Source organism: Macrobrachium nipponense, chromosome 14, assembly GCF_015104395.2.
Source record: "Macrobrachium nipponense isolate FS-2020 chromosome 14, ASM1510439v2, whole genome shotgun sequence".
In the NCBI taxonomy this organism is placed as follows: domain Eukaryota; kingdom Metazoa; phylum Arthropoda; class Malacostraca; order Decapoda; family Palaemonidae; genus Macrobrachium; species Macrobrachium nipponense.
In genome coordinates this window covers 49,648,294-49,661,208 of record NC_087207.1, presented here as the reverse complement: position 1 = coordinate 49,661,208, position 12,915 = coordinate 49,648,294, and the positions used below count along the sequence as shown (strand labels likewise).

Here is a 12,915-nt window from a genome sequence, read left to right as displayed (position 1 = left end):
CGATGTACAAGGAGTCAGAACTCCCTGTGGGGCCACAAACATCGTAAAGCATCCTTTATGGGGCGTCAACTTTGTGTTGACGTACTCCCAATCTGTAAGGGTGCAGACCCATGCAGACTGGGCTTGGTCCCTAGGGTAGATGACTGTCTCCTTCGGGACTTTGTCTACCCTGACTAGCGCATCTTCGGCTAGTCTAGCGTAGCCCAGAAAGGGAAATTGAAGGCCCGCCGGGAAGAACTCATAGTTTTCTACCGGTCGGGTTCCGCAACCTTCGATCGTCAGTTTTTCGTCCGAGAACGGGGCGTACAGAGCTAACCGCCACGGGTTGCTGTTCTCGAATGGCGGCAGCTTGGATGCGTCCGGTACCGTCACGGACTGTGGTGTGGTCCCGGACTGGAGGAATCCGGACACTAATTCCTCCTGGGCTTGGAGCCTCTGGGTCAGAGACAAGATCGATTGACCCGAGGTCTCTAGGCCTGAGGCGAGTCGAGTGGACACCGACTCAAGTTTGGAGTCCACTACCTAGCTCATCTTTATCATTAGGAGATTTGCAAAGACCTCCTGGTCGAAGCCGGACTCCATCGGCCTCGCTTTGGAGGACTTGGTTATCGACCCCTTGGGTGGGGGAGAAGCTTTGGAAGAGGAAGTCGACGGCTTGGGAGCCGAAGACGACCTTGCAGAGCCTGCTGGAGAAGGCCTGGATACCTTTGGCCGGGATCTCGTCTTCCAAGCCTTGACCTTGGGGATGACCGAGGCCGATCTATCCCAAGTGGGGGCGGGCTTTGTAGGAAAACCCTGGAAAGAAGGGGGAGAAGAAGGAGTGGGACTAAAAGGGAGACTACCTGCCTAACTTACCTCCCTACCTACCTCCTGATCCTCTGTGGGCATCGGTTCGCAGTGAAGGCTGATGGCCGCGACTTCCTCTGTGACCATGTCACACAGGCCCTCTTGGTCCTCCAGGAGGGGTTGAGTCTCCTGACGGATGCCCTCAATAATAGGATCCACCACAGATGCAGGAACAGCCGCCGAGACCAGAGCGCCCAGGTATAAGAGGGAACACAGATCTTCGGACAGCACATAGGGCTGGCCGGCCTTGGCATTCCTGCCGAATCCTCCCACCCAGGACTTCAGGGACGCCATGGACGCAGTCTTGAGCGACAAACTAACCTGTAAAAATAATCAAATTAGGATCCCCCGTGTCAAAGAAATTTCCCAAAGTCAACGTATAGCAGAAATTTCACGGAAACGATGAGGCGAGAATGTTACTTACCGACTCACCTGAGACGATCCTGACCAGTTCGTAGCAAACTGTGCACGTGTCCGGGTGCCAGACCATATAATCTTCTACCAGGATGGTGCAGTTGGCATGAGATCGGCAGACCTCATGCCCTTACGGCTTATACAGGGTGGCCGGACGTCCCGACACCTGGCAGCGGACCATCTGTAAGTTGAAAAGTCAAATGAGTATCATTAAGTAGAGGCGCTGGAGTTAATTCCGGCCAGATGGATGCACTTTAACCAGATATTTAATCCGTTAAAGGCAATATCGGTTATCAATTCAACTTACTGGATAGTAGAAAAAGCTCTGGGTGTCTCCGCCTGCTCCGGAATCCGTCCTCGGGATCGGTAAAGCTATAACCAGCGGAGAGGGCCTGATACGAGCAGAACAGGGGGATAAAGTAAGACCTAAGCCTGAGTCTGATCGCATCGCAGCAGGTTAATGCAACGTAATCAAATGTAGGCGCATTATCTGAGCCCGTTCTGTCCCCACCGAAATGGGGAACAGCGATAGCAAAGAAGACGGAAAACCGAGCGACGGAAACAATGGTACAATAAACTCCGGTATATTTTTACCTGACGTGGTAGACCACACTACGTCAGAATCGATACGGATCCGGAGACATACCTACAGAGGCTAATAAAATACGTATATAATCTAACGTAATCTCTTAAAGGCTTCACCTACTCCGAAGTCCATAATCAGTTATCATAATAGTAAATGCCGGCGGAGACGGGCTGATACGAGCAGAACAGGGGAAAAGGTAAAACCTAGGCCTGAATCTGATCGCACCGGGGAAGAGAAGCGATTCTAAGGTAACTAGAAACGCAGCTTCAAGCCCAATTCTGCCCCCACGAGTGGAGAGGCGGAGACAACAGGGAGAATAGACAACTGAGCGGCAGAGCAGTGGTACGTACAATACGGTGTATAGCCTGCTGGCTGGTGTGATGGTAGACCCCACCTGTCCAGAGGGCTTACGGGCCCGGAGACATATTAAAGAGATTACACAAACTACTAACAACCAATCTCCTCCAACTAATCCCCGCTGGAAAAGATATATGCTCTAGCTGCCGTTCATCGGTAGGATTACTTGAACCGCAAGCTAGCTAGGCAGTGCCAGACAAGACCGGTGCAGGATGGGGGGGTGTTCTGGAGGAGAGTGGACAAGTCGTGAACGTCTGGCCACACCAACCGATCAGTGAGCCACCACCTATCGGGAGCTATAACAAGCCTACCACTAAAGGGAGCAGAAGACGGTAGGCCAACTGACACCCTAAAGGGGGCAAAGGCCCAGGCCACACACAACAATACAAACATAAAATAAATGATGAGGAATTACTGGAAGAATTGTGAAAGAGGAACAACAAGGGGGAAGGAATACACCCAGCAAGGACCTAGCCTAACCCTCCGAGATCGGTACGGATCCAGTCAGGTAGGCTAGCTCAGCCTCCAAAGGACGTCATGAAGTGGACGGATAGAACCTAATAAAACCATCAAAAATCGAAAAATTCCGATCTGGTCAGGTACGATAGGTCTAGGCCCAACAAACATGACACGAGAGAGAGACTGTCCTGGACCGCTCTCCCAGCAAGCACAGTAGCGTAGGCAGGGGGCGGTAAGGGTGAGCCGAAAGGGTGGAGGGGCAGGGCTACGTGACCTACCTTCCAAAACCTAGCCTAGGTCTGGTCGGGTAGGCCAGGGAAGGAAACGCAAGAACTTCCCTCACAAGGAATATGAATATTTATCATAAATGTGCATATAATTGAGTGCATTACTGGCTAACATCGAAAATAAAAATAAAAGAATGCATGCATAAAAATCGCGAGAGAGAGAGGAGTCGCCCTCTCCACAAAACTGGCGTACTATAGGCTAGCTAGAAGCCAAACACACTACTCGCGTATAACAAGAAAATAAATAAATAATACGTACGAAGGGGAACGAACACACTCCTGAGGGACTGAGGACAAAAGCCAAAGGCTAGAATAACAAAAAATAAACATATAACAAGAGACCTCAGAGTACGTCAGGAGCGAGTTAGGGCATACGACGTAAGGTTAAAATTCATAAAACCAAAGCTCCCGAAATGACAGGAGCTAGAATAATGATGAGGCATACAAAAAAAGTGGTATAAACAGTTAAAAGCAAACAGTGAGGTAAATATTATCATAAACAAACAATGTGAAAGACGCACATGTCGAATGATGCACCCAAGATGGCAGATGTAAAAGAGCGTCACCCCGGTTCGCGAGACTAAGGGGCCAAATAGGGCTAAAAGGGATGCATCGTGCCCTCACGAGATACAAAAACGTAAATTGGAATACTCAACTTGGATGAAGAAGCTCGGGGCTCTGGAGCAGACATGACTTCATCAAAAAACACAAAAAGAGGGCAGCGAGAAAGACATGTGTGTTCACTGAAAGTGCGCTAATACAGGAATGAAGCCCTCGGGTGTGAGTTGTAGTAGTAGCAAGCAGAGGGTAGATGTTATAGTCCTTGTAACGGCACCTGCCTAGAGAGGGGCTTTGAAGGGAATCTTCTAATTGGCAGAAAACCTGTGGTAGTGGCTTCCACTCGCCCCTGAGCTTATACCGACGCCCTGTGGGTGATCGAGCTGAGGGTAGTAACTTCAGCATTCCATTTAGCTTTTTTCTCTGGTATATTTAGCATCTATTTATACCTAGAAATGCGTGCTACAGGAGCATTTCACCAGCCGACACAGGTCGAGCCCAGAAATATATATTTTCAGTAAGTATCACTGGAAATCTTTTAGCACTTAACAAACAATGTAAATAATGTAATGTCTAATATACACGAAGAATTCAAAAGTAAATGCAGTCAACACTTAGGGTATAGTTTACAACATACCCAAGAACAAACAATCAGCGAGTTCTCGTCTTTTTCTGACTTATTCTGTGAAATGATTTAGTCATCATGTTTTATTTAACTAGCACACCCACATACTATACTAAGTCAAACTGACTGGTGGCCCAACACAGTGGCCAGCCCTTCATAGTTCAATGCAAGTGCTTGACCCAAGCAAATCAACTGGTCAGTTAAGGTCAAACACTTGACTTACAAGGATGCTGCTTCAGATGCTGTTGAACTGTCTCAAAGAGATTTCCAGTATGTCTTTTCATTATACAACTATCTACAATATACTATCAGTAATGATAACATTATTACCTTATTAATTTCTCTTCCATTACGAAAGAACATATGAATAAATTGTGATTTCTTCTGAAAGACCTTTGCAAATCTGAACCCTATTCAGTAATGAAAAAACAAATAATGCATTACATACCTGGAGTCCTTTTTCCCAGCTGATCCACAGATCACCTCTTGTCAAAAAACATGCCACAGCTGTTCGGCAGACATGATGAATCCAACCTTCCTATTTTTTTAGATTTTGTGTAAATTAAAACTGATACATACACTAATAAAAAATGGACATTAAAATATCCTGCAATGTATACCTCAGATACAATTTTTCAGAAGCTCATAAGAGATTTTTCCATGTTATTTTTTCTTCTAAAAGTATATATAATTTAAAAGTAAAGCAATTCTCACCATCAAAAGGACAAATTTAATGGGCTCTCATTAAAACAGATATATTCACTAAATTATTCTTCACTGAACTGATTAAGACAACTATCAAAATCTAAAAACTAACTTTGCGAAGCTGTCTCATGGACGCATCAATGAAGGGGTAGCCCGTTCGTCCATCTTTCCATGCGTTAAAGTGCTCTTCATCTTCATACCATGGGATATCTATGCATATAGGGTTACCCTTCATTTTGTCATACTGAAAGAAATGTTATAATGTTGAAAAACAAATTCAAAAGTTTGTGGTAAGTCTTTTAGTGAGTGTGGCATATATACATAACTTTAAATAAATTTGTTTAATATATACAAACCTCTAATATCAATATCAATAGTATAAGCCTGATAGGCAGATAAACTAGGAGCCAAGCTGCTAATTATTGCCTAGTAAAGCAACAGATGTACGATTGGGGACACCTCATTGCTGTAAAACTTCCACTTATTCAAAAGCTCAAATCAACTGATTCTTAAATTTAACTGAAAATACATGTTTGGGTCCCAAAATCCAAGGTCAACCTGAAAGTCTCCTGTGGAGACCTACACACCTCACTCTTCTTAAAATCCAAATATGAATACAGTAATCTCTCATGTATCCAGGATAATAGATCAATGGGCCTGTCAGATATTGGAAAATTCCAGATATGATTAAAAAATTCTACAAATGTGAAATGGCAACTCATACTCACTATAAAAAATAAGTATGCTTATAAACAGCAACCATCACACTCAAATGAAACTTGATGCAAAAGTCAGTTACCTAACTTTATTCACATATTACTATGGTATCAAGTGTATAAATACACTTGACACAAAAAGCACTTTTTGTCTCAAATCTGACAAAATAAGTTAGTGTACAGTACATATAACATGGATATCACTATTTATCCTCTTTTGTCTACACAATAAGAAATAATTTCTTAATTAAAACAAAACTCTTTTCTTTCCTATTCACCTGTGTGTGGTGCCAAAAGTGCATACATTGGCTGGACTTTTACAAACTTGCAAGGAGGTTTATAAGTCCTCTTTCCAACATCGTGTATCATTCTGTACCTCCTCATTGTCAAGTACTACCAGCTTAGTGATTGGAAGGTCACTGAGGTGCCAAGAGGTCCAGGTTGCTAAGAGGCTACAGAGACATCAGATTACTGGTTGAAGAAACCTCTCACATCAACAAAGGATGCCAAAGTGCTCACCCATGTTTCTGAGCTGAACAACCAAGTTACTAAAAAAACGCAAGGTGAAGGGCTTGGATACAAAGAGGTTAAGGGTTTGAAACTGTCGAGAATACTCCAACAATATGAGTATGGGGCTTTGTATCTTGTGTATGGCCCCATCACCCTCTCAAGAGGGATGTTTTTCATTTCTCAGAAGGGTACCATTAATTTATGTTCTTATACATAAATAACCATGTACACATACTTACACATGTATTGCGAGTCAAGTACAACTACCAGCAATGCATTAGTATTTCTAACTAATTAATCCTTATTTTAAGTATCTTTATGACTCGGTACTGTGTATTTCTTTATTGCTGCAGCACAGGTATTATCCTTTGTTTACATTTTCAGCACAGGTATTATCCTTTGTATACATTTTCAGCACAAGTATTACCTCTTTGTATACATTTTACAACAATTATTACCTTTAGTATACATTGATCTTAGATTAACCATTTGCCCACATTATGCTTAACAACATTTTTTGCAACTGAATGGACCTTTTATGTATTTTTATTACGTAGTGGCCGAGCAATATGTCATAGTACAGTAGTGCCTCAGGATACAAAATTAATCTGTTCCGAAGCAGCCTTCGTAACCTGATTTTTTCGTATCTCGAACTACGTTTTACATGTAAATTGCCTAATTCGTTCCAAGCCCTACAAAAACACCACAGTAAATTTTATTATAAAGCTAAATTAATCCGTTCCGAAGCAGCCTTCGTAACCTGATTTTTTTGTATCTGGAACTACGTTTTACATGTAAATTACCTAATTCGTTCCAAGCCCTACAAAAACACCACAGTAAATTTTCACAGTAAATTTTATCATAAAGCTAAATTGATCAATACACAATGAAATACAACAATTTGGACCATTCAATACCTAACCTAACCTTTACTGTACCTGTAAATAAAGTGTATTAGTGTACAGGGTACAAGAAATACTTTACGTACATATGTAGTAAAATGTGGAACCTTACCTTTCGAGTGGAACCTTACCTTTCGAGTGAGGCAATATCCAAAAGTGGCAACAGGGGAGGAAGACAAATGGCAAAAAACATGAACACTTAACTTTACGAAACACATTAACAAATGGCATAAAACATTAACACTTTACAAAAAATTTGAAATTTAATTTCTTTTCTTTTTTTTCCTTTTGCCTTTTTCTGAATTTTAATTTTATTTTTTTTTAAGGCCTCTTTAAAAAATAACTATCCAAGGAAGCTTGCTTCTGCCTACTTTTCAAAATGTTCCTGAAACGACTCTGGCAAACGTCATCGAACTGTGCAAGCATAAGACCTGTGTAAGCCTTTGCAGGGTGTTTCTTTTCTAAAAATGATTGCACTTTATGAAAAGCAGCTAGAACATCCTTAATTTCTGCCGTTGTTATAGGGTCCTCCTCCTCCTCCTCACCGCTGCTAGAGAACTCTTATTGAACGACATTATGTTGCATGGCCTCCAACTCCTTCAGGTCATCCGTCGTAAGCTCTTCTTGGTGCTCCTCGAGAAGGTCATTGATGTCGTCCTCGTCGACATCCAGCCCCATGGACTTGCCGAATGCAATGATCTCGTCGAGTTCTGGTTGCGAAACAGTTTCAGGATCGTCAATTGTTTCTGAATCTGCATCAGCTTCGCCCACGTCGAATCCCTCGAAGTCTCGGGCAGATACGGCATCAGGCCAGAGTTTCCTCCACGAAGAATTCAAGGTTCGCCTCGAAACCTCCTACCAAGCTCTATCAATGAGTCGGATGCATATCACGACATCAAAATGCTCCTTCCAAAATTTACACAAGGTGAGGTTTGTGGTATTGGTGATGTCGAAACTTCTCTTGAAAAAATGTTTTGTATACACAGCTTCTTGAAGTTTGAAATCACTTGCTGGTCCATGGACTGGAGGAGAGGGGTGGTGTTAGGCGGAAGATAAAGAACCTTGATAAAAGAATACTCTGCTAGGATATCTTCCTCGAGGACAGGAGGGTGAACAGGGGCATTGTCCAACAACAGCAGACATTTCAGAGGGAGGCACTTCTCTTCCAAGAATTTCTTCACTGTCGGGCCGAAACACAGATTTACTCACTCGGTGAACAAAAGTCTCGTTACCCAGGCTTTCGCATTAGCCCTCCTAATCACCAGAAGCTTCTCCTTTAGCACTTTGTGGGCCTTGAAGGCTCGAGGAGTCTTGGAATGATAGACAAGTAGGGGCTTCACCTTACAATCCCCACTGGTCTTGGAACAAAGTGCAAGCGTAAGCCTGTCTTTCATAGGCTTATGCCCGGGTAGCTTCTTCTCTTCCTCCATGATGTACATCTGACGAGGCATTTTTTTCCAAAAAAAGCCAGTCTCGTCACAGTTGAAGACTTGCTGAGAACTGTAGCCTTCCCTGATCGTCATCTCGTCGAATGTCTTAGTAAAGGCTTTGGCCGCTTTCGTGGCAGCCCCCCCCTGGCCGCACCATCGAATGGATGCCAGTCTGTTCACGGAATTTATCAAACCACCCCTGAGAAGCCTTGAACTCTGGGAATGCTGTCAATGTCCCTTCTCCTCTGTTGTCTTCGGCCTGGGCAATCAAATCACCGAAAATACTCTGGCCTTCTGGCAAATTGCTGTCTCGGTTATCGTATCGCCAGTGATTTCTTTGTCTTTAATCCATACAAGAAGTAGCCTCTCCATTTCATCATGCACGTGGCTTCTCTTGTTGGACAAAATAGTCACACCCTTGGAAGATGTAACTGCTTTGATGGCTACCTTCTGCTTAAGGATGGTGCCTATCGTCGACGGATTTTGGCCGTATTCCTTAGCAATCACACTCAACCGCATGCCAGCTTCATACTTTTTAATTATCTTATCTTAATTATCTCCATCTTTGTCTCCATAGAAAGCATCATCATCTCACCGTGAAATTCAGCAACATTCTTGGGACCCATGGCTAATAATGTAAGTTAATCAAGTTCACACACAACACAATAAAGTAACTTACTACGAAAAAAGCGAAATCACTAACACAAATTGACGTTAAAAAAAAATCTATGTGAACGAACGAATTCCACGTGCGTATGATAATGCTGATGCGACGAAGTGGTCAAAGGACGCCTTTACATAGAGGGATGATGGGACAGATGCTGACCAATAGGAGAGCAGGATTTTACGGTGGTGAATAGCATCAGGAACCAATGGGAGAGCAGGAGGATAGTGGCAAGTCTACTCAGTTAGCGGCGCGCAAGTTTTAAAATTGTTCTTGGCGGCTCGGGCGAATCTCGGAATTTACCGTTTCGCAACCTGAATTATTTTCGTACACAGAAGCAAAAAAATCTTTGTCTTTGTTTTTGTAACGTGGATTTTTCGTAAGTAGGGACTTTATGTAGAGGTTCCACTGTATTACATATAAAACTGGAAATGCAACCCATTCCATTATAAAAACATCACTATGCTCTGTATAATAGGTCAATGAGGAAAAAACTCCCAAAATTGACCCAGTCCTTTCAGGATGTGTGCAAATGCCAATTCATAATATTCAATACAAACAAACATGCATCGATTCCATGGATCGGCATGCCAGCCGGAGCTCCAATGAGAAAGTATAGCAAACCAAAGTGCCAGTATTTGTTCTCATGACCCAAAAGTCAAAGATGTATGTTTGTTTGTATAATACTGTTCCCTTCCTAAGATCAAATTGTGAACTCTATTGCATTCTCTGACTATTTCTCCTTCACTCTAGTCTCTTCAGAATGCTCCTATCTCCAGAAGTAATTCGACTTGAAAGTAGTTAAAAAGAATATATGTTAGTTTTACAATACAATACATTTCACGCTAATCCTTCAACATGAACTGAATAGGGAACTGAAAAATCTTCCTAAGTCCCAAGCTACCCAGCCAACGCAAAGAGAGAGAGGCTGAATATGTGCCTCGACAACCAACTGCTGTTCACATTAGTGAATCCTAAAAAACTCAGTGACCGACCACTTCCTATATTCTTAGAAGTTGCCCCCAGTCACTAACTAACTACTAATTATATATATGTATATATAATATATTATATAGATATTAATCTTATTCATTTAATATTATAATATATATATATATAATATATTTATATATATTAGATCATATGAACATACCTAATTATATATATATATATATTATTATATATTATTATATATATATTATATATATATATAATTATATATATATATTATTATTATTATATATATAATTATATTATATATATATATATATATATATATATATATATATATATATATATTATATATACAGGCGGCCCGCGGTTAACGGCGCAATCACTCAACGGCGAATCGGTTTTACAGGCGATCGTCAAAAATATTCATAAAAAAATAAGGCATTTTAAAGGTATATTTACGGCACAAATTTCAGTTAACAGCGCCGTAGCGCCGTTGTCTAACGAGTTCATACATATGTAGAAATGCCGTTCAGACCATAAAGGTTATGCAAATTATATTACAAATTTTATGGAGTTATTACGTAGTATTAAGGGTAAAATATATGCCTCTGACGCTGTTCTATGCCGAGAATATCGAGTTACATAAGTGCAAATTTAGCTATGGATGTGTCGATTCATAATTGTTCATGCTTTTGTTTAAAATGTGTGTGAAAATTGTTATGTGAAAGGCATTTTTATTTTTTGTACAGAAATATGGTACATAAGGCAGCTTTTGAAACTGCCCTTCACGTACCGAATACGATGTTTTTTCATGTTCTTTCTTGTAAGCCGCCGCCTCCGCTCTTCCGAAATATCGATTTAAAAAAGTGCAAATTAGCGATCGATGTCGATTTTATAAATGTTTATGCTTATATGTTTAAATGTGTATGAAAATGTATTACGAATAGGGTAGTTTTATTTCTGTGCAGAAAATATGATAAAAAGGCAGCTTTTGAAACTCCCCTTCAAGTTATCGACTACGATGTGTTTTTCAATTCGTTCTTGTATGCCGCCGCGGCATACAAGAACGAACTTGAAAAAACACATCGTAGTCGATAAACTTGAAGGGGAGTTTCAAAAGCTGCCTTTTTATCATATTTCTGCACAGAAATAAAAATACCCTATTCGTAATACATTTTCATACACATTTTAAACATAAAAGCATAAACATTTATAAAATCGACACATCGATCGCTAATTTGCACTTTTTTTGCCGCGTCTACCGCTCTTCCAAAAATATCGAGTTGTTGTTGGAAAAAAAAAAAAAAAAAAGTGCAATTTAGCCATCGATGTGTCGATTTTTCAAATGTTTATGCTTTTATGTTTAAAATGTGTATGAAAATTTATTGCGTAAAGGTATTTTCATTTTTGTACAGAAATAAGATACAAATTAAGGCAGCCGTTGTAACTACGCTCCACGTTGTCAGGGGATGGTTTTTCATGTTCGTTCTTGTCCGCCAGTTCCGAAAATGCATTGTGTTATTTTATTAATTATGCATCTTTTCCTCTTTTCCATAATCCTTTAAAAGTTATACACTATTTCACTGTATCCAAGAATATTGTAGTGTATTCTCATATTATTGTATTTTTAAAATACTACGGCAAACTTAAGCCCGTATTCCGCGGAGCGGCCAATGTTGTGGTTTGAAATCAGCTGATGAAATACGAGTCTGTTTCACCATAACGCAATTCTGAGCGAATGCTCTTGCTTCTAGTTAGCATAAACGAATATCTAGATACTTGACTTATATGAGACAGTTATTTTTCCTTATACAGCGTGTTTTTAGGTGGAAATATTTATTGATATGTCTCGTTGTGAATGTGAACTACTATTTTTTTCGTTAACAGATTACGTTGGCGGCATGTTTATTGCGTAAAAATTACGTGATTCCGTCGCAATACGTAATCCTTTATATCATCGTAATACGAACTTTACGTTATTATCTTATATCGGCGTGAAACCAACAGTAAAGTGTGTTCTTTCAAGCCACAGTAGTTTTGATTAAAATGATTTTATCCCAATTTTATCTATGGTTGTGTGTGACGGCAGACGTTTACTGCAGTTTTATCCTTGTTGCCGATGTACGATAATAGTCATTAGCAGCTTGAACAGTTTCTCAGCTTCAGTCATAATTAGGTTTAAATTTTAACGTGTATTTCCGATTGATCTTTAATCTATATTGATCTCTGATCTATAGCGAATAAAGATTATTACATTAAGATATCTCGTTCTATTCTATACATAACGCCATTTATAACAATACGGTAATGTTGCACTGTAGTACGATGATCGAAATATACAAGCCAAAAAACAGATGTGATCCAGTTCGTTGTACTTAGAAAAAAAAAAAAAGTCGTTTTTCATCGTTCGGTTGTTCATGGTTGTACACCGTTCACGCAACGAGTATAACGTTAAACCATACTTTCATCATTCTCTTTTGCTGTTATTGAACTTATGTAACTAGAAGATGGATAAAGTTAGGCCATTGTAATTTGATCTCTCATAAATCGAACTATCGTAAGACTAATGATCGTAACCTGAACACTACAGCTACCTGTACACTGTATAAACTTTATTTATTATCTTTACATACTCTAGACACCCACATTGTTTACTGTACAGTAAATTCTATAGTACTATACTGCATAAATATAATTTTACTTATTGCGCCGTTGTGGGATTACGGCCCATTGACTGGTCTAGAGTTTCGAAAGGAGTGTGCGGCGGCCGTAGGGCTTTAAAATCGCTCAGCGTCGAAAATCGCTTGGCGTCGTGGCCAGGAACGGAACCCCTGCCGCTAACCGAGGGCCGCCTGTATATTATACATATACAGTGGACCCCCCGTATTCGCGTTCTCCAGAT

The 12,915-nt window shown here is 40.7% G+C and overlaps 1 protein-coding gene across 1 annotated transcript in view; it reads right to left on the bottom strand.

Annotated features, from left to right (window-relative positions):
- LOC135226219 (cryptochrome-1-like) overlaps positions 1-12,915 on the bottom strand; it is a 356,750-nt gene that overhangs the window by 158,065 nt on the left and 185,770 nt on the right. The window contains exons 7-8 of the mRNA XM_064265662.1: positions 4,950-5,081; positions 4,581-4,670 (exon numbers count right to left, since the gene is read on the bottom strand). Coding sequence (XP_064121732.1) covers positions 4,581-4,670; positions 4,950-5,081 — 222 coding nt within the window. The remainder of the gene's footprint in view (positions 1-4,580; positions 4,671-4,949; positions 5,082-12,915) is intronic.